Here is a 26,910-nt window from a genome sequence, read left to right on the forward strand (position 1 = left end):
ATCCAGAAAGAATAGGCTTTTCAACAAAAGATGCTGGAACCAGACATTGATATAAAAAAGAAGACACAGAAACTTACATTGTTTATAAAAATTAACTTAGAATGAATCAGAGATCTATTTATATAAATGTAAAATACACATCTATAAAAACACCAGGTGATAACATCACAGAAAATCATAGGTGATCTTGGGTTTGGTGAATGACATTTTTTTTTTTTTTTTTTTTGGTGGTGCTGGAGATTGAACCCAGGGCTTTGTGCATTCAAGACAAGCACTGTACCAGCTGAGCTATATCCCCAGCCCTGGTGGTGATATTTTAAATATAGCATCAAAAGTACTTATCCATGAAAAAAAATTGAACTTTACTAAAAATAAAAACTTCCTCTTTACAAAAGACACTGTCAAGAAAGAAAAGCCACAGACTTAAGAGAAAAAAATTGCGAAAGACATACCTGATAAATGACTATTTCCCAAAATATAAAGAGAACTTGAACAGAAAATGAACAACCCAATTTAAAAACTAGCCAGAAGATCTGAACAGACACTTCATCAAAGAAGATATTTAGATGGCATGTAAGCATGTGAACAGATGCTCTAAAACATGTCATTAGGGAATTGTGAATTAAAATAACAATGAGACACCACTGTATACCTATTAAAATGACCAAAATCTAGAAAAATGACACCACCAAATGCTGTCGAGGATGAAGAGCAACAGGAACTCTCATTGCTGGTGGGAATGCAGAAAGTCATAGTCATACTGGAGGACAGTTTAGCAGTTTCTTACAAAACTAAACATAGTCTTACCACACAATCTAGCATTCATGCTCCTTGATATTTCCCCCAATGAGCTGAAAATGGATGTCTACACAAAAGCATGCATGTAAGTGTGTATAACATCTTTATCCAAAATTGCCCAAATCTGGAAACAACCAAGATATTCTCCAGTAGGTGAATGGATAAACTGGTACATTTGTTCATTGAAATATTATTCAGTGATAAGCAGAAATAAGCTCTCAAGCTTATTGGAGGAACTTTAAATGCATATTGCTATGTGAAAGAAGCCGATCTAAAAAAGTTAACATATGATTCCAACTATATGGCCTTCTGAAAATGGAATGGTTACTAGAGACAGTAAATAGATCAGTGGTTGCCAGGAATCTGGGGGGAGGTAGGGAGGGATGATTGGGTAGAAGTGTTTTAGGGCAGTAAACCATTCTGCATGGTACTATGATGGTGGATACATAACATACGTTTTGTCAAAACACTTAAGAATGTACAACATGAAGAGCTGACACAAAATATGGATTTCAATTATTGTGTCAATATTGGCTCATCAGTGTAACATGTACCACAGTGACATAGAGGTTACTAGGGCATATCCGAGACAGGAGGAGGAAGAGGGGATACATGGGCACTCCTTTGTACTTTCTGATGAATATTTCTATAAACAAAACTGCCCCCCCCCCCAAAGGCTACTAATAAAAACAACAACATTTAGGTCTCAGGGTATAAAATTTAAAAATGTAAAGAAAATACTAGTTAGCCATATTTATTTAAATATCTATTCAGAGTTTTAGTTTTTCAGAAACAAAATAATTTTTATTAGCTTTGGGACATTAAAACTTTACATATAACCATTACTGACAGGTATGTTGCCCTTTAAATTTCAGCATGAAACCTGAACAGTTGAATCTTCTATACAAAAATATCATTATTTTATAATGCCTTTGGATAATGCCCACAATATTAAACCAGTTACATTAACATTTGTTACAAAGCCATAAAATACATAAAAATGTCAGCAGCTGATAACATTATTTTTGAAAAGGAATATACAGTACTAATGTCCAGTCCATAAGGTGGCAGGTTTAAATAGAATAGCCCCCTAAGTTCAAAATGTCTGTTTTATATACCAATTTGAGAATAAAACTAAGAAAAAAAGCTGTACTAAGTGAAACCACTGCTATGGCAACTGAATCCATCTGCTCTGTCGAGCGAACACGAAGGTCAAAGCCGAGTCAGTGGCAAATGCTGCTTTGGGGACCGGCTGGCCCACTTCATCTTTGCCTGTGGTAGGAACATGGAAAAAAGTATTCTGCAAGTCAAATGAACAAGCATCAAACACATTTCAAAAACTTTCTTGATGCAATGACAAGAGAACCTTGACGTGTTCAATGTGAAGTCATTAAGCCACTGGGTCAGACACGCCACCAACTCACAGCCCTTGTGTTGGTCAAGTTCAAACAATGGGCTTTTTCTCCACTAAAATCTAGTGGAGAAGACATCTTCTCTGTTAAGTGGAAATTTATTTCCAAGGAAACATACTGCTCAAGATTGGAATTGTCATTGAGCTCATAGTGTCAAAGTAGAAAAAAAAAATTTTTTACAGTCCTGCCATTGCCAAAGTGGGAGAGCAGAGCAGTAGCCAAGCAAGACCCAGAACTGACAGCTCACAGCAGTCCGCCTCACCACCAGGAAAAAACCTCTCAGCTGAATCACTGCAAAGTGATAAAATATCACATTGCGAGGCCAATATACAACAAAGGAAAATCAACACTTGAAACACTTATTTTCTGGAGGCATTTTTTAAAAAGAAGCTTCTTATTGTACTTACTATCTGTTAATTTGTAGATCAAATACTTGATACTTTGGCAAATAGTTTATTCAATACTTTGTAAAGTCCTACCCACACAGCAGCACTGTGGGCAACGATGCTAAGAAAATGCATTTCGTTTCCAGGAAAGAAAATAGGAGATGATTTTTGCTCTTTGAAGTACCCCACTATTGCATATTTCTTCCAGATCTCAGTAGAAATAGACATCTGTAGACATTTCCCAAGGTCAGAGACTTGCACATACTCTGGAGCAATGCTAAGGGTTCTCACCAGAGGTCCTACCGGTGGCCTCCGTACTTGGCCACCCAGTCTGTCCTCCCGTGCACTGAAGGGACTGGCTGTGCACGATTCAAGATATTTAGATTTTTTGCTGTAGGATTGTAGGTAGGTCCTGAAAATGGCCCCCGGCCAGTTTTTGTGTTCCAAGCATATTCTGAAAGAAATCAGAATCAGAAATTAGAATGTTATTCATTTGATTATCAAATTAAAAACAAGTCAGTTCATCTTCTCATTTTATGGGAGAAATTCAAATTTACCTTTAAAGGATTAAGATTTGAGATTTTTTTTTTTCTAATTTTAAAAGCAAAAATTGTAGTAGTACAGTGGCACTATTAGGATTTTCGGTAGCTTGAGAGCTAACGTTTCTGATTTATCATTCTGCTGCTGCACTATTTCCAATAGTTCACATTAAGACAGGCAACATTCAAGAAAGAAAAGAGATTCCTGGTTCAAAGTCAGTGAGCAGTACCCACAATGCAATATTCAAATGCAGCATCATTACAGAAAATATATTTGGAATTGTGGGTCCTATAAAACCTTGGCTTCATGGAAGTACCCATATAGGGTCCTATTATAGATTTTTTTAAATGAAAATATGATTTCTAGAATTAAACTTCATTTTTCTTTTTTGGGGGCAGGGTGACGATGTCAGGGTTTCTCTCTGTTGCCCAAGCTGGCTTCCAACTTAAGATCCTCCTGCCTTAGCTTCCCAAGTAGATGGGATTATAGGTGTGCACCACCATGCCTAGCAAAAAACTTCATTTTTTTTTAAACTGGGAAAATTATGGGTCATAACACAACTCCCTTAAGTGATGACATGTTCTAGAATCCCAGACCTTTAATCACAAGTTTTGTTTTATTTATGAATTTGACTGCTTAAAAATTTGCAAAAAAATTCAAATCTGCTAAATACTTGTTATCTCAACAATTGATAAGGTAAAATTGCTTAAACATCTCAAATAAGTGACAAAACAATAAGTCATTTTTACAGAGAACATTCTTCTCTTACCCCTTCCTTACTTCAAATTAGAAGCCAGTTTTCATAGACATTTTATCTGCGGGATGCTCAGTCTTTCCATTTGGCATTGAACCTTTTCACACTGACTAGTAGCTGCCATTCTGGGAGTACACTGAAATGAATCTAAGCATTTGACACGCCTCACCTGAGCATTATCAGATCTACTGGCATGGTTTCCCTTGTTTTTCTTACACTTTACTGTAACACTGGGTAGCAGGAGCAAACCATGTGAGTACGTGGCTCTAACCTCAGCTTACAGTGAACAAAGCATGAGTGCAGAATGCCCTGGACCAAAAGCTGCCCTGACCACTGTGTAGATTGGCTGGGGCCGGAGGCCAACAGCTGTCCAAATGAATGGGCTGTCGGGTATTTCATCCCACTCTTAGGAAGTCTAATCTCTCAAAGTCATTCAGAAGCTGGCTAAAAAAAAGCAGGGAAATATGTAAGGCACTGTGTTTTCCAAGAAAAGCCCTTTCATTGTAATCAGTGGAACATAAAAAACATCAATCAGTTAAATGATCAAACTCACCCAAGAGGGCCACAGGTCAAAATGGCACTGTGGGCAGAGCAGAGAGGGTGTGAGGTTGGGAGCAGAGGGAGAGGGAGAGATGATAAGCCTGCCTGATTCGGGGAAGGGGAAAGGGAACATGGTCTTAAGATAGTGGGAGAGGTTCCTGGGTTAGAAGTGAGGGGTTTGAGAAGTGCCAAAAAGAAAAGCCTTCTTCCAGGTCTCGACAGCCTCTGTCAAGTCCTAAATGCATTTAAGTCCAACTGTGTTCAGGCCGACATTTTTTAAAAACTTCTTAGAAAAGGAAATCATTTGCCAAGAAACTGGAAGTATTGAGATTTAAGATTCCTTTTCTAGAAATCATAGTGTTTTGGGACTCAAGCACCCTCAAGAAGAACCCAGTAGCTGACAACAGAGCCCAGATATCACCGCAGGGCCAGAAATGCCCAGCTGGACCATGACCTGCACGTCACGGTCTCCCAGGAGCCGTGACAGTTAGCCCCATCATGTCGGGCTGTATGTTTATTATAAAAATTGCATTTGTTCTACCAAGGGCATTTAACTTTTGTAGAAAATGCAAAAGGGGTTACAAAGAATTTTATCAATGCCACGATATAAATCAGATATAAAACTTCTGTACGGTGAAGACCATGGTGAAGCGTTTGGTAACAGAGCTAGTGTACACAGAGTGCTTAGCCCAGGCCCTGGGCACCCATTGGTGCCTGTATAAGAAGTCACTCCTTGCCATTCTGGTTGCTACTTTCAAAGCAGGGGATGAGGATGTATTAGGAAGTTTGTGGGGAGAGATTAGTTTGACTTTTCTTCTCAAAACTTGAGGGTGAGGAAGAAAAGCAGAGAGGGAGACTATGAGAGGAGAGAAAAAAGTCGAATAAATATGGTAATGACCTGGTTTTACTTTCTTGTGGGAAACTGCCACCCAATGGGCAGACTGGAAGACACGTCTCCTACAGAACAGTGTTTTCCTAAGTATTTGCCTGGACCACTTGAGAGTGATTAATATTTACTTCTTTTTGTTTTACCTCTCCTCCTATCACCGTCTGTAGGAAAATAGGATAAGCTGAGTAAATGAAGAGAGGAAAAATTATGAGAAAGTATTTACTTTAAAAATGAAAACAGGAATACACATGCTAATCTGAGAATTAATAAATATATAAAGGCCTTGAATATCTTATAGATTTTTTTAAGACCCACTCAATTTCTAAGAGCAGGTATCCAGATAACAGAATGCTTTGACATGATTTTCTGCTTTTATATTAAAAATTGCTGCTAAGTCATGGTGAGTGACTCATTGAAAGGCTGACTTAAATATTTGAGGAATTCTAAAAATGACTGCTATATAGAAAATGTTTACTTGTATAGATAGATTTTGTTTCAGCAGAGAGGTAATGGAACAATTATTTTTACAGATAAAGCAACTGAGTACTATTTAAGACTTTACAATATGGTAAGAAAAAGTTAAAATGATTTAGTGGTTTTTTTTTTTTTTTTTTTTACATTTTGAGCTGTAATAGTGTGAACTTTAAAGACTGGAAATTTGAATCCATAGTTTCAATATATGATCCTGGTTAGTTTAGGCTGAGGATACTCTGGGGGTCAAATTGTAAATGAAAGGACAACTTTTTTTTTTTTTTTTTTTTGTTCCAGGGATTGAACTTACTTAGGGACACTTGACCTCTGAGCCACATCCCTAGCCCTATTTTGTATTTTCTTTAGAGCCAGGGTCTCATCGAGTTGCTTAGCGCCCCACTTTTGCTGAGGCTGGCTATGAACTTGTGATTCTCCTGCCTCAGCCTCCCAGGCCACTGGGATTATAGGTGACATCTAGTATCTTTACCCAACTTCTGATTATCTGCTTATGCTTATTTTAGGTGCTTCACTAAGGATATCTATTTTAGATTAAAATAATTTAGAGAACATTCATAGCCAGATCTGGGGAGGCTCAGGCACAGATTTCAAGAGTGAACCTCTGCACATGGCTGTCATATGCCATGCCACCAGGGAGCATGTGACTCAAATGTGTCATTGTAGAATGGAGGAACAAACCCTCCCTCACCTAATGTTGCCGCCCAACAAAGGCCAGGTGGGAAGGTTTTGCCACATGGACTCTGTCCTCTGAGGGAGCTGCAGAGACGCACGCTACTGACCAAGCCTTTGCTCTGTGCCAGGGGCGTGGGCAGGAGAGCGCTGACCCATGCCTCCTCTCACATCCTGGCGTGTGGCAAGGCCCGCTCTTCGCAAATGGACAAGCCCACTTGTTTCTTTTCTTTCTTTTTGTGTGTCTGCATGGTACTAAGGATTTAACCCGGAGCACCACCCCTGAACTACATCCCAGCCCTGTTTTTATTTTATATTGAGACAGGGTCTTTGCTAAGTTGTAGAGGCAGGCTTCCTGTTTGCAGTGCCCTTCCCTCAGCCTCCCAAGTCGCTGGAATGATAGGTGACAAGCCCAGTTTCTGTGCTGGCTCCACCAGGGGTGTGACCTTGGGTAAGTAGCTTAGGTCAATTTCCTCATCCATAAAGAGAGCACCACACCCCCTGGTGGCTTTGGGGACTAAATGACAATTCCACAGAGCCCTTTGTGCCTGGCAGACAGTAACCACTTAATTAGAGGCAGCTCTTCTTTTAATTATTAGACTTTCAAACCATATTGTTAGAAGAAAAACAGAACATTTTGACAAAACCAGCTAGAACTCCGTTAATAAGGTGACACTGGTTCAACAGCCTCACTCAGAACAAGTGACTGTATGAACTTTTAAAAGCTCTGCTCTGCTCAGAAATCTCAAAACCACCTCTGAGTCGCTCTTACCTGAGGCTGTGGCACCGAGAGGTGCTAAGTGGATCCTCTGGCCAGCCGACCCCACTTCTTTTTTGAGAAAGGAAGGATTGTAAGTACTGTAACTTCCAAGATTTCCTAGTGGCGTATCCAAAGTTTCAGAGTCAGAAGGTGAATATTTTAGGGTGCCAGAGAATAACTTTGACTACTACCCCCATTACTTCTAAACGTTATTTTCTGAGCACCTGCTATGTTCTAGGCACTGTGCTGCACTTGCCAGAGACTTATTCACTCCCTAGAACAACCCTCTCAGATGTACAGTATACACACTGCGGGTTCTGCAGTGCTAAGAGACTTGCCTGGGTTCCCACAATTAGTAAGGGAATGAGCTAGAAGCCCAAGTCAAGGCCAAGGTATGTTCAGTTCACCCCAAACACACCAGGCTTTATGATGCTAGTTCTTAACATGGGGCTGCATCTCCTGCCAGGAAGCCCTGTCCCTGATGTGTTCTCCCCCTTTTTTCATTTTGTAAGACTCTCAGAAGTGGACTTATGCTCCTAAGGTTGTTGTAGGGACTGAATAAGATGCATGCAAAGCATTTAGCACAGAATCTGGTATTCAGTGTCCGTCTTCAACATTGTGGTGACCATCACCACTGTGGACCTTTCTTTTCACCTCTAGTACACATTTTGAATCACATTCTTTTACTTTTGGAAGAGAAGTTCGAAGCCATGATGGTATTCAGTAGTAGCATCAGGACACATCAATTGTTCTCATTCTCACCATTGAACACTTCCTAAGTCCTTACTGTGTGACAAAATTCTATGTGTAGTTGTATCGTAATGCCTAAGTAAACAGGCTTTCCTCCATTTTATAGATGGAGAAACTAGCTTAAATCACTTGTCCAAAACCAGAAAAGCTTGTAAGAGACAAAAGAGGGACACATCAGACACTAAAAGCAATGCAGGAGCAGTTACGCAATGCAGAAAGAAGCTGCTGAGGGAAAAAAATGAACAGAAAGTTAAGTCTTCTTAAATTATTTTGGCTTATTATTTGAAGTCCTGTGAGCCACAGAGTTTTGAGTTGGAGTTAGTGGTTGGCATTATTGAAAACAGTGACACCAGCTCCCTATGAAATCCACCATCTCCATTAACTTGACTGAAATGGTTGCTAATGCCCAAGATAGGAATGTCAGAATCAAAAAAGTATTAAAGGAATACTGGTCACAAGATTAGAAAATATTCTTTTAATTATTTTCAATAGAATTATTTACTTGATTTCTATAAATTGCCATAGTTAATTTAAGAAGACAAGCATAGAGCTTTTTCAGAGTGAGTCAGTCTTAAAATCCCAACTACTAAAGGAAGATAATACAGACGAGAGGAAATGCTTCTCTTTCTTCCCGGCCTGAACCACCTGCTGAAAGCTGGTCACCTTGGCCTGTCCTGATGGGATCGGGTGGAGGATGAGAGGGAAACTAGGCGACAGAGTCAAAGAACAAGCCCAGAAATTACCTTGTGGCTCCTCTAACTTTTCAGGAAAACTTTCATTGCATGATAGTTTTTCAATTGGTTTAATTATGCTTTCTTCTAAAGAGAAGGCAGGTGGAAAGAAAGAGCGAATGGTAAGGAGAATGTTACAGGAAAAGCAGGGAAAATGAATCAGGTGATTAATGAAAAGATCCAGAATGAGCCCTTGAAATGGGAAGACACTCCCCTGTGTCATCACGGCTTTCATCTGATGCCAGGTGAGTATTTCCCTGAGACTCAAGCTTCATTCTAACTGATTTGTGTAAATGGTTGGTTCTGTGAATGTCATTTTATATACCCGAGAAAAAATAAGTTAACTACAGGCCCCCAGTGTAAGACACCTCAGCTTTATCAGATGGGTGAGTCTTTTCAGAGTCTAAAAACACTGTGGAAAGTCTAGGTGTGTCAATGTCCAATCAGAACACCTCACTGGACTGCTCCCTCATGAAAACTGCAGTCATCAAACTTGTTTGGTCCAATGCCACCCACATTTTTAAGGGTTCCATACCTCTTCACACACTTGTTGATATGTAAAACTTTTCATCCTAAGTTTAGGAAGAGGATGTTCTTTTTCTTCCTTTTAAAAAATGTTTTTACTTTTGAGATAGGGTCTCACTAAGTTGCCCCAGCTGGCCTTGAATTCTCAATCCTCCTGCCTTAACCTCCTGAGAGTCAGGATTACAGGCAGGCACCACCAGGTCTGGCATGCAAGAGGATGTCACCGCCGGCATATTGTAATTGTCAATATCCACATAAAATCAGTGCATTTCTCCTTCAAATATAACCAATGAAATCTAGAGACCATAGTGATTTCATGCCCATATTATTGATGTAAAAATACATGAGCAAGTTCTTTTTTCACATTTTATATTTTCATTCATACTTCAGCTTCCAGTTTTTATCCAAATATAATTTAGTTTTAAAAGTCTTTAAATTGATCACTCAAAAATCCATATAAACTTGAAACAAAGTCTGAATTAGGTTAGTTATAATTACAATGATTCATTGTACATAATTACTAAAAAAGATGAGTATTATAAATTTTGATAACTAAATATGAAAAGTTTTCTTAGAAACATCTCTTAATAAGAAAGATGAGACTTTTTCCAAATAGCTTATGTTTCAGCAAATGAATATTTGTTGTCGGGACCTCACGGGCTCCAATACCAGTGCTACTTCTCTGTCTCTGTCTCTGTCATTTATGGAGACAGAATCACTGAGAAACCTTTAAACTCAAAAGGGAATGAAGGGTGTTCTCTGACAGCCTTGCCGATATATTCTTTGTACTCTCTTCAAATTTATGGACCAAGAATCATAGCTCAGATAAAAGGATTTAACTACCTGTCAATTAACAACCCAATTAGGTTCTCCTTTAATTTTTAGAAAGCTCAAAACTAGAAACCCCCTGCCATTAGAAAGGATTTGCTTCACAGGTATCTGGGATACTTACTTTCTCAACTCTGACCTCAACATATCAAAGTATCCCTTTGATTGGCACCCCAGATATTTTACATTGGGGGAAAAGAAAAGTCAGAATCTTTTCTCTTGTAAAGCAGAATTCAGAAACACCCCGCCAATAAGGCAGATCCATTTAGGAAGGAACCCAGATGGAAGATGAGGATCTGGCAAATGATTACCTTAGCACTCTTTGTGCTCAATAGTTCATAAGCTTTGTGTATCCCTTGCACGGCCACACCCATCTCCATTGGAAGAAGGTAGGTGCCGTGTATTTAAAAGCAAACATCTGTAGAAGGCAGACTATGTACATTTACATTTTAAATCTATTCCTGCATTACCTGCATTACTCCTTTTGAAAGCAAATTCAGCGCCAATGGGTCCCAGAGACTTAGGAAATAGCTGATTATTCCAAGCATATGGGTTTATATTCTTTCCACTAGCTACGAAGGATACATTCTTCGGATTTACACCTTAGAAGAACAAAACAGTCATTTCAAAGATTAGCATGTGATCATAAACTTGAAGGAAAAATACACATGTTCAAACAAAGACTAAACATACTATGAAGAGAGAGAAATTTAGGTTCACGTGTAGCTTTCGATGAACCCTAACATGATCCCAAGCGCTTGGCACACATCTGAGCACAGACAGAACATACTTGCTATAGCGCAAGTAATAATGAACATTTGGCCTTCTTGCTGAATGACTCATAAAAATTGAGGGGGCATAAACATTTTTCTTCAAAACCAAGACAGTTCCAGGTCACTCACTCGCTTTTGTACACTAGGGCAGACCCTGGGGGACAGACATAAAGCTGGAGCTCAGGGCAATCCAGGGACTTCCAAAGCAGACATGAATGGAGCCTGCCAGATGCTTCTGTGTCCATGGGATGTCATCAGACCCACAGTTTATCACCTGTGGACTGGGAGCAGGTGTTAGAAATGTCCTCTGAAAAGAGGGAAGTTGACATTAGTCGTGAATTGCTGAATCTATGAAGTCAAGACAAACTTGGGCTCTGGTACTCGAAGTCAAAGGAGGTTGGTTGTTTAACGTGTTTCTAAGAGATTTGAAAACGGGAGTTTGCAGTGGCACTCTTGAGATGCTGAAGACCTCACGCTGCCCACCGCCTTAGGTGCCCATGGTGCTGTCATCAGCCAGTGTAGACATCAAACTGAGGACTCCGTGATTTAGGAAGTGGTGACTTTCCAGGCAGTACAGGCTTTTGCTTTTCACAAATGGAGTTCCTGGGAAGGCTTCACAGTTATGAATAAGATACACAATAATTCTGTTTTGAAATCAGAAATACTGAGCCTCAAAAGCCACCTGTCATTGGTTCTCCAAGGAAGCACTCCTGGTGGCTAAATCATGTCCCTTTCTTATAGGATATAATGCCTGTGGATTCTGGCTTCTAATAAAACACTTACAAACAGAATATAATAAGAAATTACCCAATAAATAAGGATGCAGTAGGTAGCAGTTAGTCATATTCAAAAACCTTTACTCAAAAAGAAAAGTGCAAGGTAGAGAAAAATATAAAATCTCTTTAAGTGAACCCGGTATACATAAATATAGTTCCATAAAGAATGGATCCTGAATATTTATTATTTTAATCCAGTTAAACTTTTTAACATCCTTGAATAGTTTTTTTAAAAATAGATACATACACTATTGAAGATAATTGGTTTAATTAAGATAAAGATTACAACTTTATTGGAAATATATCCTAGAATTGTAAATTATTTATCAGTGTATTAGCTTTTATTGGACACCTATATACCTAACAAGAAGAGGCAGACATTAAGATAATTTGATATTACTTTGATGCATATCACATGATGACCATCTCTTGCCTCTCAGGAGATTTTACAATCAGTTAGCAAGTATTCACTGAGTACCCGCCACATGCCAGGCAGTGTGTGTGGCATTAGGGAAAAAGCAATGAACAGAATGGACCAGTTCCTACTCTCTGGGCTCTTACAACCTAGTGAGGGAGACGTGTATAGTCATAATTAAATAGGGAGTTAGCAGTTTGCAGATTTTCTGGAAGGATCTGGGGTGAGGGAAGTAAATAAGAGGACAACTGAGTCTTTCTTTTAAAAAAGCAACTTTAAGCTGAACTGTGAATCCTGACCCAGGGGTGGGGAGGTCAGGGAGAGGTGGCAGTTTGGGCTGAGGGCCTGAGGTGGGAGAGAACTCAAGAGAGAGTGCAGCATGGGCGCAGCTAGAACAGGGTGTGGAACGACAGGAGGCTGGAGAGCAGAACAGGGACAGGTCACACAGGACTGTGCGTCATGTTAAGAGGCAAACGCAGAAGTGCCACAGGACACTGAATGAACAGGTGGAGGGAAGAAGGTAAGTGATATGTGGGGGGAGACAAGGATCCTCCAGCCAGGGTTTTAATCATCACCCTAGGTATGTGTATGACTGCACACGTGGTGTGGTGCGACTCTACATCATGTACAGCCAGAGAAATGAAAAGCTGTGCTCCTTTTGTGGACAATGGATAGAGATGCATTAGCTATCATAATTAGAACAACAACAACAACAAAAGCGCTATGGAGTAAACTGCTCTGCTGGACAGCAGTGGTGACATCAACTGGATCTAGGAGCAGAGGGTGACACCAGAAGGTACCACTGAGACCATTCCATTGCATATTCTATTTGCAACTCCCTTGTGATAAAGAAGTACCTAAGGCTTACAGGGTAAACCGGTGGATGACTGCGGTCCCACTGAAAGAAACAGAGAACTGAATCTCAAAGTCTTGTTTCAAGTACACAGCTGGTCAGCAGCAGGTCAGTAACGATGACGCATGCTTGTGTTCTTTCCCTGAAGGCCAGTGTCACAGATCTGCAAGTCCTTGTGCTATAGTATCATGCTGTCCTGTAATCATAGGGTACATTTCTAGAGCTCCCGTAGTCCTAAAGGTCGATGCTTAGTAAGACCTTTTATACTTGGTTTTAGGGTAAAGAAGAGTCCACAATGATATTTTTATCCCTGAAGACATTCACTTATGAAATTAACTATGGATTTAAAATGTCAAGGATTGCTTCTTATCTGGGTTTTATCTTCTGCATGGTTACTGCTTCACAACAGGTGCTCAGCAAATGTTTGTCCAAGTGACTGAACTGAGCCCAATTCTAGTTTCTAACCTCTTCCAGCTTCCAACAGGCCATATTCAAGGTAAAGAATGCAGCCGGGTGACAGGAAAGCTGAAGCTTAGATTTTAAGCAATTTTTTGTAATTTTGAGTCTAGTTTTTAAGTGTCAATTACAGCCATACTTCTGACCCCAGGGAATTTGAAGAATTTGTTAGATTTTTTTAGTTAAAAAATAAGTGATCAGACAGGTCTTAGATACCATGAAATATAATCCTGAAAATTACATTAGGAAGCAGAATATGAAAATGTGTGCTTTGGGTCCACTTACCCTCTGTCAACAATTTATAGTAGTCACCCTTCAATAAGTCAGAAGACTGATTTGTAAATTTCAGTCAGAGAAGTGGACTATCTTATTTAAACAGAGTGTATTTCCATGAGACTCTCATATCCCTGCCCATCCAGGCTGAGTAGAACTCTCATGGTTTCAACACCAAACTTTACAAATCTACCGGTACCCAGAGATTACAACACAAGTGTTTTTGCTGCTTTTGAAAGTGCACCCCAAGCCTTGTGACCTTCAGTCTGAGGCCTCTGCCTTCCTAAGGGCTTCCATCCCTGGCTCAGCCCCTCCTCCAGCACATTAGCGCTCCTCCCTCTCGAGGGAGCATCTCCAGCCACCTGCAGACCTGCTCTAGGTCCCCACTGTTGATGCTCCCTACAGTCCATCCTAGGTTCATTTCTAAATGCCTCCAGAAGGTATCTACAGAGTCTCCAATTCCTCAACTATCACCTGCTTTCAACCCACACTTCAAACAGTCTCCCTCCAACCTCCCTTCTAACCTCATCCAGCGCAGAGGGGCCATCTCCAAGACAAAGCATGCCATCTGTGTGACAGGTTTAGATTTCAAACAGTTCTTTGTACTTTTGAGTCTAACTTCCAGATTGAAACTAACTCAAGATCACCAGGGACCTCTCTCTCCACTGTCAAATTTAATTAGACATTTCTGTCCCTCCTTATCCAGCTGCTCAGCAGCCAACTACTCTTTCTGATGAATTTCCCTTTTGGCCTCTGGAAACCACCTTCTCTGGCTTTCCGACCCTCATCTCGCTGGCTGTTTTCTTCCTCCTCTACCTCCCCAGGAAAGCCCATGTTCCCCCCAGTCTCTCCGTGGGTGATCGATCCTGTCTGGGTCTGTGGAGGTACAGACTGCCTGCATGCTGGTGATTCCCAAATCTGTTTTTCCGGGACCTTGGTCCCTCCTCAGAGTTCCAGGCTCTTCTGTTCCACTCCCACTCCACCTCTCCTTGGTCTGTTTCCCAGGCATCTCAACTGCAATTCCCCACAAATGGGAGGCACAGCCTCTTCCCTACCCAAACCTGTTCCTCCTGAGTCCTTCCCATCTCAGTACCTGGCTCCACCATCCACCCAAGATTCAAGCTCCAGACAAGCTCCTTTCCTCTCACTTTCCACCTCCAATCCACCAGCAAGTCTATTTCCACCCTTTAAGTCATCATTCTCTTTCTCTAGGTGACTGCAGGAGCCTCCCAACCCAGCTCCCTGCTGCTTTTCTCGCCCCTGGGTAGTCTATTATTTATACAGCAGACAGTCTTTTTAACACAAACATCAGGTGCCACTCACCTCCTGAAGTGGACCAGGGATAAAATGCAAATTCCTTCCCCTGCCCTAAAGGCTGAATTCTGCTCTCCCCTCAGCTCAGAGAGCTCCAGATGTTAAACCTTCTGTTCTTAAATAAACTCTTGTCTTTCAGACCCCTCCTACCCAGCCTGCAGTCAACTTTGGTTCCCCTCCTCTGCACCATCACTCCATCACTGTTTCTTACAGTGTATGTTCACACACACACACCTCTCTCTCTGTCACACACACACACAAGATGGTGAGCTCTATGAGAGTAGTGTTTATTTCTCCATCACTGGGAATCCCCAGCACTACAATATACGCTACTTAAAATGAGTAAGCCACATAATGTCTGCAACACAGGTATTTTTAAGAGGCACAGTTAAAAGGGACGTCAACAAAAAAGAAATGGGGAAAGTCAGGAAATGTCTTAGTCATCCAAGAAGTACGTTTGTAAAACAGCTGATAAATGCTATACTTGGCTAAGTGGGAAATCTGTATCCAGCTTTGGGGAGCTTGCAGAGAAAAGTCCTTCTGGGGTCTTAATCCTCCTCCAGAAAATCCTGAATGAGAAACTAAGAGTGGGGTTCTAGAAGCTTCTGTATAGTATCTGCCCATGAGAGAACCATGACTTTCTTGGACTCTTTAGGAACCTAAGATGAAGCATCCTGAGCGATGACTGACAGTTTTAGTCTGATTACAAAGGCATAGTGGGCAAATTCTCGTCTCATAACGTAATGACATGAAGATTTTCTGTGCAGAAAATTAGAACTCCAAAACTCTTTTCTCAGTTCAAGAACCAAAATAGAAGGTCACAAATAGCAGTCTTTCTCAAATTTTGACTTAATGAGAATGAATAGGGATTTTAGGTCAAGAATATATTTCCTAAAAAGTTTCCAATTTTTCAAAAGGGATCAGATAATGAATAGTAAAAACCTAGCAAATACCATGTTCATGTCTTACACTGATAAAGATTTTGCTATAGAGTAAATTTTCTTTTTTGAGGGGGGGGATACTTGGGATTGAACTCTGGGGTGCTTGACCACTGAGCCACATCCCTAGCCCTATTTTATATTTTATTTAGAGACAGGGTCTCACTGAGTTGCTTAGCACCTTGCTTTTGCTGAGGCTGACTTTGAACTCACAGTCCTCCTGTCTCAGCCTCCAAAGCCACTGGGATTACACGCGTGTGCCACCGTGCCTGGGAGGAGTGAATTTTCTAATCCCATCCTTACAAGAATCAGACTATTTTGATGAGACACTTTTTTACAAGTAATAAACGTTTTATTTTCTCTACTTACCTGGAAGGTATCTTGATTGTTTCAAGTAGTACTGTTTAGCCACTGACGCAGATGACAGTTGGGAATCAGACTTTAGGTGAACTGCAGCAGGTAAGCTCTTGTTTTCCTCTGTGGAGTGGTGGAAGCCTGAGGGTACTGCCTCTGGGAGCCTTGAAAGTCAACAGAAGGTGGCTATAACGCCCAAATCAAGAAGTTCTCCCCTACCTCTCTGCATCCTTTCAAATCAGCCAAAGCGACTCACTTTGAAGGCTGCGTTCAGTCCTCTGGATGATAGGAATGCTGATGACATCCCCCCGCTGTATAGAGACTAAGTGGCACACAGAACTGTTTCTGATACTGGATGGTATGTGACACAAAGCTTTGTAACCGAGCAGCTTGTGTATGATATGTATCTATATTTACTGAAATTGCTGCACTTTCAAAATGTGGGACGGTGGTGAGCTGGACAGGAAGACAGTAAGAGCCACTTTTCCATGTAGAAATTGAGGATTTTCAGCTCCCAGGCTTAGCTCTGCCTCGTTCCCAAGGCCATCTTGACCACACAGCAGTACACAAGGCAGCCGTCACTACCTGAGGATGGGCCGTCATTTGTTTTGAGACGCACACTCTGGGTTGTGAGGAGCCTCAGGACTGACCTCTTCTCCTTCACCCTCTGACTGACTTCTTACTTTGCCAGGACCTGCATGTACTCCCAGCTGGTCCCCACCTCCAAGAATCTCTGGCTACTCTCTAGAAATCCACACTGCCACAACCTACTCATCAAGCCACCCGTGGGCAAGGGACACTGACTTGGTTGGCCTTTGAACTTGGGCCACCCCCTGTGTGGGAGCACTAGTCACAGGTAGGACTGCAGTGGAACACCTCCCCTCAGCCACTCTGGTTATGCCATCTAGGAAAGTTCTCCTATTCTCAAATCTGCTCAGTCCAAAAAGACTTCCTTGTCAGAGTGACCTGCCACAGGCAGAAGTGTGGAGCTCCTGTGGGTGCCTCACAGTGGCACCCAGGTCACTCTTGCCTTGTCCTACAGGTCTTTGAAGATCTTGTTCTGCTGTGGTGTATTTGATGGGTTGAGGACAGGCTAAGTCATGTTTAGACCTTTGCTTAGTACCAACTACATATTCAATAAAAGTTTACCAAGTATACATGTCTACAGGTACAAATAGAAATATAAATATCTTGCTTTTACTCACTTTTTAAAAGACAACTGTTAAACAAAAGGTGTACACTTTAGTATTTGGCACTCTGTATTCTTGATGGGGAAGCTCTGGCTGTCTGAGACTCTGAGCAGGGAACAGCAAGGCTGTTCACTTCACCAGGTATGTGGGCTCCATTGTGTAATAGGTGGTGTGGCATCAGTGAGGGAAAACCTTGGGTTTGAATTAAGCCTCATCTGATCTTTGGTAAGTTACTCAACCTGTCTGAATATCAGTGCCCTCTTCTGCAGAGATTTTTAATGGAGTAAAAAAAAAATATGAATAACCCAATGCAGTGGTGCATGCCTATAATCCCAGCTACTTGGGAGGCTGAGGCAGGAGAATTGCAAATTTGAGGCCCATCTCAGCAACTTAGGAAACCCTGTCTCAAAATAAAAAAGGATGTAGCTCAGTGGTTGAGTGTCCCTGGGGGTTCAATCCCTGGTACCAAAAAAAAAAAAAAAAAAATTATGAGAAAAGTTTAGGGAAATGGTATCATATTATTAATAATAACCATATGCCTAAAGTTGTATAGGACCATTAAAAGGTACCAGAAAATAAAAATGTGGAAGAAATGCCCACATGAGCATTTTATTGTCATACAGTTTTTATTTTACTAAAGAATTTCAAGAGAAAAGGGAACACTGATGTTGAGAAAATTAACCAATTGTTCCCTTACAAGAATCAGGCAGATTCTAGATGTTAGCTTAGGTCTTGCTTCAGACCTTTACCACCCTCAAAAAACATGAAGAAGTTCAGTAAAATTAAAATGAAGTGGGTTTAAAAGGTTTTCAGGTCATCTACATGCACCACCAATGTTCTTCAAACACTTGGGCTCCCAGATACAGCTAATTAAAAAAGAGAACTATGCAAATCACTGCAGATTTTCAAGATTTGATCTCTATCTATACCATCTGATTTTCATCACAAATGGAATAAATTTATTTTCTTGTTCCTTGCCAATAGTAGATAGAAAATTATACGTAGAAGATGGAACGTTGGGAGGGTGTTCTACAGTTAAAGTATTTCATGGTGTGACTTGATTAATTAAGCTTTTTTAATATTCATCTTTTAGTTATAAGTGGACACAATATCTTTATTTTATTTTTATGTGGTGCTGAGGATCGAACCTGGTGCCTCACGCATGGTAGGTGAGCGCTCTACCTCTGAGCCATAACCCCAGCCCCAATTAACTAAGCTTTAACCACTTCGGTCCATAAAACACACTCTGAATCATCAAAAAAATTATGCAAAATTTTTATCTTTGGGTTTTGCAAAATCAGATAGTCCTACAGAACATTCTAGTACATCTAAAAGAATACTCAACACTAACCCCTCATGCTCCAGGGTTTTCAAATCACTATGCTTTCCAACAAAAGCTAAAATACCCATTCTCTCTCTCTCTCTCTCTCTCTCTCTCTCTCTCTCTCTCTCTCCCCCTTTCTTTCCCTCTCTCCCTTTCTCTCTCTCTCTCTCTGAGTCTAATTTTTTGCACAGGCTGGTTTCAAGGGGTCTCCTGTCTCAGACTCCCAAGCGCCTGGGATGATGGGTATGCACGACTGAGCGCTGCCTTAATGCTCTATTTCTAACGTAGGGGACAACATTAGGAACCTAAGGAACAACGGAAAGCCTCTTGAACTGAAGGCACCAGGCTTCTGGTTTCTCCCTTTGTTTAACACCCCAAAAGTTGTTACATCTTAATGCTGTGCAAGACCGGAAATATTTTAGACGGGGGAACTTTCTTGCCTAAAGTTGGAGAGGGATTAAATGTAAATGTTTTTCCCTCAATTTTGTGTATTTTAGGGAAGAGGACCTATGGAACCTGAGGATCTGGAAATTGATTAAGAATGATCCCAGCATACATAATATCCTTTAGAGATTCATTATCTATCTCTTTGGGACATGTGTACCCCTGCCCCAGGTGAAGAATTCAGCACTGCACAGTGCTAAGAAGCTATTAGATAATAGGTGACTCAGGACACTTTCTCCCTATTCCTCTTCTGGTCCAAAGATGAAGAAAACAAAGTATTTTCCCAAAATGTTCACTAGAATTTAACCCATACTAACTTCAAAGCTGAATAATGATCACCTAAATAATAATAATAACATAAATCATAGAAAGAAAAGGAACTGCTAGAGATGTTTAACTCTCAGAAAAGGTTCAGAAAATGGTCAAAAGATGTTTGAACACAGAGGAAACTGAGAACTCATCTGAACACCATCAGAGGAAACCATCAACTCTGTGCACGGTGTTCTGCGTCTGCACACTGGCGTGGGAATTTCAAATGGGTGTAATGACGACCAAGAGTGAGCTGGGCCTGCTGGCAGGCACCGGTAGCCCCAGCTCTGGGAGGCTGAGCCCAGGAGCTGGAGACCAGCCTGGGCAACACAGCGAGACCCTGTCTCAAAAAAATAAATGCACCAGAGCATCATGAAAGCCGAAGAGTAACCCTTCCCTACACACATGCAAATCATCATCCATTACTGTGAAAACCTAAGGTTTGTAGCTTTTCAGAGGTAAGCAGAAAGATTCGTGTTTCAGAGAAGAGAATGTTAAGCTACCTCTTTGTCCTTTATGGTAGAGTTCATAAAAGGAAATGAGTAAAATAAAGTTGATGCGTGGTAAAAATATTTTTTCCTGAGAAACCTGAGATCTTACCGAAGTGGAGAATCTTTTTTCCTCTTTTCTTTGAAAACACCCATGCTTGGCTTCTTGGAATGGGAGGCTCCAAAATCACACTCCTCAAACTCTTCCCAGCAGTCTCCAGCCTTGAGGATAGTCTGACCCCAACGCCTTCTAGCACTTTTATGAGCCAGTGGACCATTTGGCTTCTGTGGGAAAATCAGTCATCATAATCCTCAGTCCTTTGCTGAACGCCTTTTACACAAGCTAGTCTATCAGGCACTAAGAGTCACATTCTCAAGGAGCCTTCATCCAGTCCTGTGTCTTCTAAGACCGGGAACCCATTCTGAGAAACGCACCCTGAGGTGATTCTGTCATTGTGCAAACATCACAGAAGGGACTTACACAAATCTAGATGGTCTAGCCTACGACACAGGTAGGCTGTAAGGTGTCGCCCATTGCTCTTAGGCTACGAGTACAGCACGCTACTGTACTGAATACTGTGGGCAACTGTAGCATAATGGTTAGTACTTGTGTATCTACATACATCCCAACATAGGAAAAGTACAGTAAAGGGTTTGGGGGTGTAGCTCAGTAAGAGAGCACGTGCTCAACGAGCACAAAGCCCTGGGTTCAAACCCCAGCACCAAAAAATGGGGTGTGGAGAGACAAAAATATAGTATAAAAAATGATTCAGGGCTGGGGTAGAGTGCTTGCCTAGCACGTGTGAGGCACTGGGTCCGATCCTCAGCACCACATAAAAATAAATAAAGGTATTGTGTCCATCTACAACTAAAAGGTTTATTTTAAAAATGATACACATGATACACAGGTTCAGGACGCTTACCATGAGCAGAGGCTGCAGGACAGCAAGCTGCTCTGGGTGAGTGAGTGGAGAGTCAATGTGAAGACTGGGACATTACTGCACATGACCGCTGACATTTTAGATACTGTAGACTTGGGCTATGCTAAATTTATAAAACATATTTTTCTTTCTTCAATAATAAATTAACCTTAGCTGACTATAACATTTAACTTTAAAATCTCTAAACTCTTTTGATTCTTTGCAATAATACTTAGCTTAAAACACAAACACATTCTAAATTAACAGGAATTTTTTGGCTTCATTATAATCTTCTGGGACCATCATCATACTGTGGTGCATTGTTGACTGAGACATCGCCATGCAATATGGGAATGTATTTAAGGAGATAACGTGCACATTTAAAAACATTAACAAAAATAGGTAGCACCTACCAAAAATATGACATGTGTTCAGAGAGAGGAGAAATCTGAATTTAGGAGGAAGAAAGACTTCCATATTTAGGATCTGGTTGACTTTTTATTGATGTAAAGGATCCAGAAAACCAAGACTTGACTGTGTCTCTTTGGGCAAGTGATTTCACTTTCCAAAGCCTTAATGGCCTTCTCAAGTGGGGACAGCCTTAAGGAGGGGGACATGGAGACAGATATTTTCTAGTGTCCTTCATGATTACCTCTCCCAAGTGCAGAGGCACACTTGAAAGAGCAACAGTCATCTTGCCACCAGAGGCATGAAAGACACCTGCTAAGGGGTGGAGCTTCTTTGGAAGCTGCAGGAGCTCTGGGTTGCCGCCACCCAACTTCAAATTATGTGAGAAAGACAATCCCTATGGGTTAAGGCACAGCGTTCAGGTTTGTGTTAAAAGGCCCTGAATACAATCGTAATGCACAGAGGGAAATGGGAGGGATAGCTTTAAGTCTGAGTGTCTCAGAACAGTGTCACCATTAACAGAAAGATGGAATGAGGAACAAGTCCTGGTTTGAGGAACGAGACAATGAACTGGTTTCATACAAATTTAAAGGCAATTAAAAATTGGGGAACAGAGCTCGGAAGGAAGGTCAGCTATATTGGGAGGGGATGGGCGGGCTATTGCGTGAACCAATAGCACCACGTGATGATGGCAAGCAGTGGTACTTGCCAGTTTCTATTCTGTTATTTTTGTGGCCAGGGAGAACCATCTCCAGACTGCAGAGAAGAAAACATCTAAAGTCCAGATGAGTGGAGTTAAGAAAGATGACAATTAGTTGCATTCTGGGCTCCTTTCATTTGAACTCTGTGTTAGGTACCAGTGCTGAACGGGGTCAGTGACACCCAAGTGATCCTGTATGTCTGACAAGACTGCAAAGGGGCAAATATAAACAGTTTTCAAAGTCGAAGGTAGATTTTTGCAAATGTCACATCAGTAAGTTTGATATAGAATAAAGGCAAAGATTTTAAAGTCATCTGTTTGTGAGCACTAAGGAAAAAAACCTGGTGGATCTGTAGGCCACCGTTTTCATAAAAAGCAAGCAATGAATTCATTAGATGGGTATGTGTGGACTTCATTCAACTTGGGGACAGAATGTTTCATATCTTTACTAATACAATGTAGTAGTGAAGCAAAGGTGGGTCAGGACAAGGGGCAATCATTGGACAAGTACCATTTCAAGGATCAGTGTTAATCTAGAAGATTCTAGTGGCCTGCTCAAGGGCTCACTGCATTCTTTTCATCATGAAGATAGAGGAGGAAAATAAAAAACAAATCTGTAGCTGGCATCAAGTTACACAGAATGGTTAGACTGAAAAGTAAAAGTAAGGGTTCAAGCATAATTAGAAAATTGGGAGGTAAAAGCGACGTCCTGCAACTTTCTCAATCCTAAAGATCAAATGCCCAAGTAGAGGTATGCAACATGTTTCGCAGAAGCAGGTATAAAAAAAATAGATTTAAAAGTTTTAGTTGAAACAATGCTCAAATCCAATTCTGGAACTTGTTAGCTATGTAAAAAATTAGGGTTAGGTTATTATTGATACTTGAACTTGTGTGAGAAGGCACACACAGGGGCTTAGCATCATACCTGGCTTTTAGCTACTTCTACATGTAGCTGCTCAACATATCTGCTTCCTTCCTTCCCTCTCAGATTGCATCAATGTTTGATTTGTCTTCTAAGAAAATAAAACAACAACAACAACAACAAAAAAGACTGTAACCCTTAGTGGCACCAGTGGACCGGTGATTCCAGACATCCTGTTTGTCCTCCCTATCCATCCTTGCTCTAGCCCGGGCAGGAAAAAGATGGGAGGGGACTTGGAGGCTTGTCGGTGAATGACATCACATGCAGAGCTCATGAGGAAACCAGGGCTATTTCTCCTGGAGAAAGGGAAGGTAATGTAAGGGCTATTTTCGGCTCTACCTAAAAGATAGCCTTTCTAGAAGAGTGTTTAGCTTTTATTAAAAGCCAGGGAAAACCAGAGTTGAAGTCAGTATAATAGGCAGAAGTTTCTAAAGTTCAGTACTTTCTCAAAGATGAAGAGGACTCCTCAGGATCTTGGAGGTAGTTTTTTTTTTTTTTTTTTTAAATTTTCAATTGATCTTTTATTTATTTAGGAGGTAGTTTTAAAATAGTATGGTAATCACTCTTTCCTTCAACAAATATTGAGAATGTACCATGTGGCAGGCAGCACTTTAGGTTCTGGGATGTATTGATAATAAAACATTCCCAACCTCAAGGAGCTTGCACGCTAGGAGGAAGGGCCAGGTAATACACAATAAACACACCAAACAAGTAAGAGTATGTTAGAAGTGATCAGTGCTGTGGGGAATGGGAGGCTGTCACTTACTCGAGGATGGTGAACTGATAAGGAATTAGATAAAGTGTTGTTCAGATATTTTTCAGTCCTAACCAAATGCAAATGCATGTGGGGTGTATACCTGAATGGGCAACTAAAACCTTCCCACACCTAATGAGCTCCTGGATCTGCCTGGAAGTGGGAAGAGGAAGTTTTATACTATGCCTGACCCTTAAAACCCATTCAAGTGCATTAGAACTTAAAAGCAGTGCGAAATTCTTGTTAAAATTCCTGAAATTTAGAATCAGGACTCTTGAGTACCCAATTATTTTCAGTTCTTCTTTGAGTTCTTTTGTATGGATGTAATTGTTCAAGGAAAACTATAGCATGCAAACTTTTAAACTTTCATTCAGAAAGTTTTTCTTTCATACATATAAAATGTTCTCTCCCATCGTGCGCCTCTCAGAGGAGGCAGGAGCTTTAAAACAGGATGATCTTTTATATCTTCCCCAATGTTATTAGAGCTGCCTGGCACTCAATGCATTGGCTCAATCATATGCCACTTACAGTTGGCAGGTTTTTGACGATGCTAGGAAACAGTGTTTGTGGCGGTCTCGGTTGACTCTGTTGCTTTGGAGGCTGCTGGAGGTCCCCGTCCTGTGGCGGCTGAATGGACTGCAGTGGTAGGTGGCTGTGCTTTGGCTGGGGCTGTCCGACAGTCTGGTCGGTTACGTCTGGCAGAGGCTTGGGGTCTAGGTCAACAGGAGCTGGCTTGCATTCTAATGACTGCAGCTGCTTATTTAAAGTCTGTTTTGATTCCAGAAGATGTGAGGAAGGGCCTAACACCTGTCCCACTTGAAAATATGGGTGTTTCAATGCCTATAACAGCACAGAAATATTAAATTACATTAACATTTAGTTCATCAAAGTGTTTCCAAATCTAAATTATGTACATCCTTAGCTTGAAATATGTTGCTCACCCTTAACAATGCATTCCTAGTGCTGTCTTAAAAAAAAAAAAAGTGTGTGGGGGATGAGGATGGATGTAGCTAAGTTGCCCCCAGGCTCTCTTCGAACTTGTGATCAGCCTCCTGAGTCACTGGGATAACAGGTGGGCACCACTACCCCTGGCTAAGTCCCCCAGATTTTAATTCTCAAGTAATCAAATCTTATGTGTGTTCCCCTTTGTGATTTCTCCTATTACTTTAATATCCATGCTCTTCTTACCCTGAGATCAAATGCATGTCCTTTCTTTTAGTTTTTAATGACTTACTTAAAACACATACACACACACACACACACACACACACACACACAGTGATTTATTTGTGAAGTATGGTGAGAGGTAAGAACCTAAACTCACTTTTCCTGAAGAGTTAGCAAACTGTCCCAGTGAACTGTCATTCACTGAACAGTCCCACCTTCTCCCTGCCATTTGTGACACCGTGTTTATCTTATCCTGAACTTAAACGTTTTATTTGTCAATTCTTATGCAGTACTTTCACTACTATCATTATGGTCACTTCAAGGGCCATTTTTAATAACTGCAGGGCAGGTGTCCACCTACATGCTCTCTACTTGCTTATTCTTGTTCAATCCTGCCTTGACTTTCTTTCCCATTTGTTCTTCCAGATGGCCTTCAGAAAAGATATTCTTAGTTTATTTTAAAGTTTAAAAGAGAAAAGTAATTCTTAGGTAATTTTCACATATGATTTATGTTTAATGATTAAAACATAATGAAACTCATCAATTTTTTAACTTATTTGCAAATAAAAACTTGTAAAGACTCTTGAGACTTGCAACAGTCACAGAGGAACAAGGGTGTGCCCCAGTGCTGCCCTCTTGTGGGAGCTGGAGGCTGAACACTGTTACTCCATCCTCTGGAGAAATGATTACCCAAGTGTGAAGAGAGGGAGAATCCCACGCCTCAACCAAAGGAGAACGTAGGAAAGTCTAAAATGACAAATGATTGAAGAGATGCCTTTTTTTGCTACCCATGACAGGTCTTCCAAACTTGTCTATCGCATGCCTGAATTGTCTTTAGAGATCCATCCCTTTCAGACTCAACCTCCTAGAAGCTTCCTCATTTGAATCCCCAAACAAAATCACCTTCGTGCTATCTTTGCAATTCTCCCAAGGATCTTCTCTGTCAAGAAGCTGATCAACTATACTAACTGGATGCCCTAGGGATGCACTCTCTTGGTAATCCCTGGTTAAGCGTGTCTATGCAGGTGAAAACATCCCTGACATTGATAAAACTCAAAAGTTTAAAAGTTGTAACAGGGAGATTTGCCTCACCTGGCTTGCTGTTGGTCGTTTCTTTGGATCCCAATTCAACATTTCAGTCATTAGCTGAATGGCTTCATTACTGGCATTGGGAATAAGGGTTTTTAAGTTTATAGGAACACACTGAGGAAAGCGGAAATTCATAGAGGATGCAAGCTGGTATCCTTCTGGCCAGTCACTCTGTTTAAAAAATATATATGTGGGGGTGGGGAGCAAAAAGAAAATTGTTTTAGTAATCAATTTAAAGACACAAAAGTAATTCAGGTATGAAAATTTGAATACTGATTCATATAAATGAATGTGAAATAAAATATCAGCCTTTATTTCTGATTAGGTTCTACCAACCACATAGAAAAAAAGAACATTGAATTGAGAGGGAAAAAATGAGAAAGCTCCATGTTTCACAATATTACACTCTTGTCTGGTTTTGGATCTTGATGATGACCACTGGTGACTTTGAACACATAGGACAAGTGCCTTATAAACACTTGATCCTAGAAAGATCCTCATTATATATTATATATTGCGTCTATAATGTGAAGAATTACATAGCTGGAAAATAATAACTTTGTTAGATTTTTTTTAAAATATTTATTTTTTAGTTTTCGGCGGACACAACATCTTTGTTTGTATGTGGTGCTGAGGATCGAACCCGGGCCGCACGCATGCCAGGCGAGCGCGCTACCGCTTGAGCCACATCCCCAGCCCTTGTTAGATCTTTAATATCTACATTTACCTCTCTAATATTAACTATAAAGCACGTACTGATTTAATTAGGATGTAATCATACATAATTACACTACTAAGTACATCCCAGAAAGTAAGGTTCACCTGAAATGCAATATTAATTAAAAAGTGCCAACTACCCCTGGCCAAGGTATGTAAATGGAAACAAGAAAGGGTTAAAAGAAAGTAAGTCCAGGGCCCCAGGGATGTTGGTTGATGCCTGGGGACCTTCACAAAGCAAGGGGGAGTCTCAGC

General features: G+C 40.8%; 1 protein-coding gene across 3 annotated transcripts in view; it reads right to left on the bottom strand.

The window, feature by feature from the left end:
* Positions 1-2,895: 2,895 nt before the first annotated feature.
* Positions 2,896-26,910, bottom strand: part of Mak (male germ cell associated kinase) — a 46,934-nt gene continuing 22,919 nt past the window's right edge. Inside the window, exons 7-14 of one of the 3 annotated variants that reach the window (XM_027948194.3) lie at positions 25,942-26,109; positions 24,211-24,522; positions 20,091-20,263; positions 16,239-16,387; positions 10,542-10,673; positions 8,731-8,805; positions 7,250-7,354; positions 2,896-3,050 (exon numbers count right to left, since the gene is read on the bottom strand). In XM_027948194.3, coding sequence (XP_027803995.2) covers positions 2,896-3,050; positions 7,250-7,354; positions 8,731-8,805; positions 10,542-10,673; positions 16,239-16,387; positions 20,091-20,263; positions 24,211-24,522; positions 25,942-26,109 — 1,269 coding nt within the window. The remainder of the gene's footprint in view (positions 3,051-7,249; positions 7,355-8,730; positions 8,806-10,541; positions 10,674-16,238; positions 16,388-20,090; positions 20,264-24,210; positions 24,523-25,941; positions 26,110-26,910) is intronic. The other 2 variants (XM_027948197.3, XM_027948198.2) reach the window with 2 other exon arrangements.

The sequence above is a fragment of the Marmota flaviventris genome, chromosome 6 (genome assembly GCF_047511675.1).
Source record: "Marmota flaviventris isolate mMarFla1 chromosome 6, mMarFla1.hap1, whole genome shotgun sequence".
Taxonomy (NCBI): Eukaryota; Metazoa; Chordata; class Mammalia; order Rodentia; family Sciuridae; genus Marmota; species Marmota flaviventris.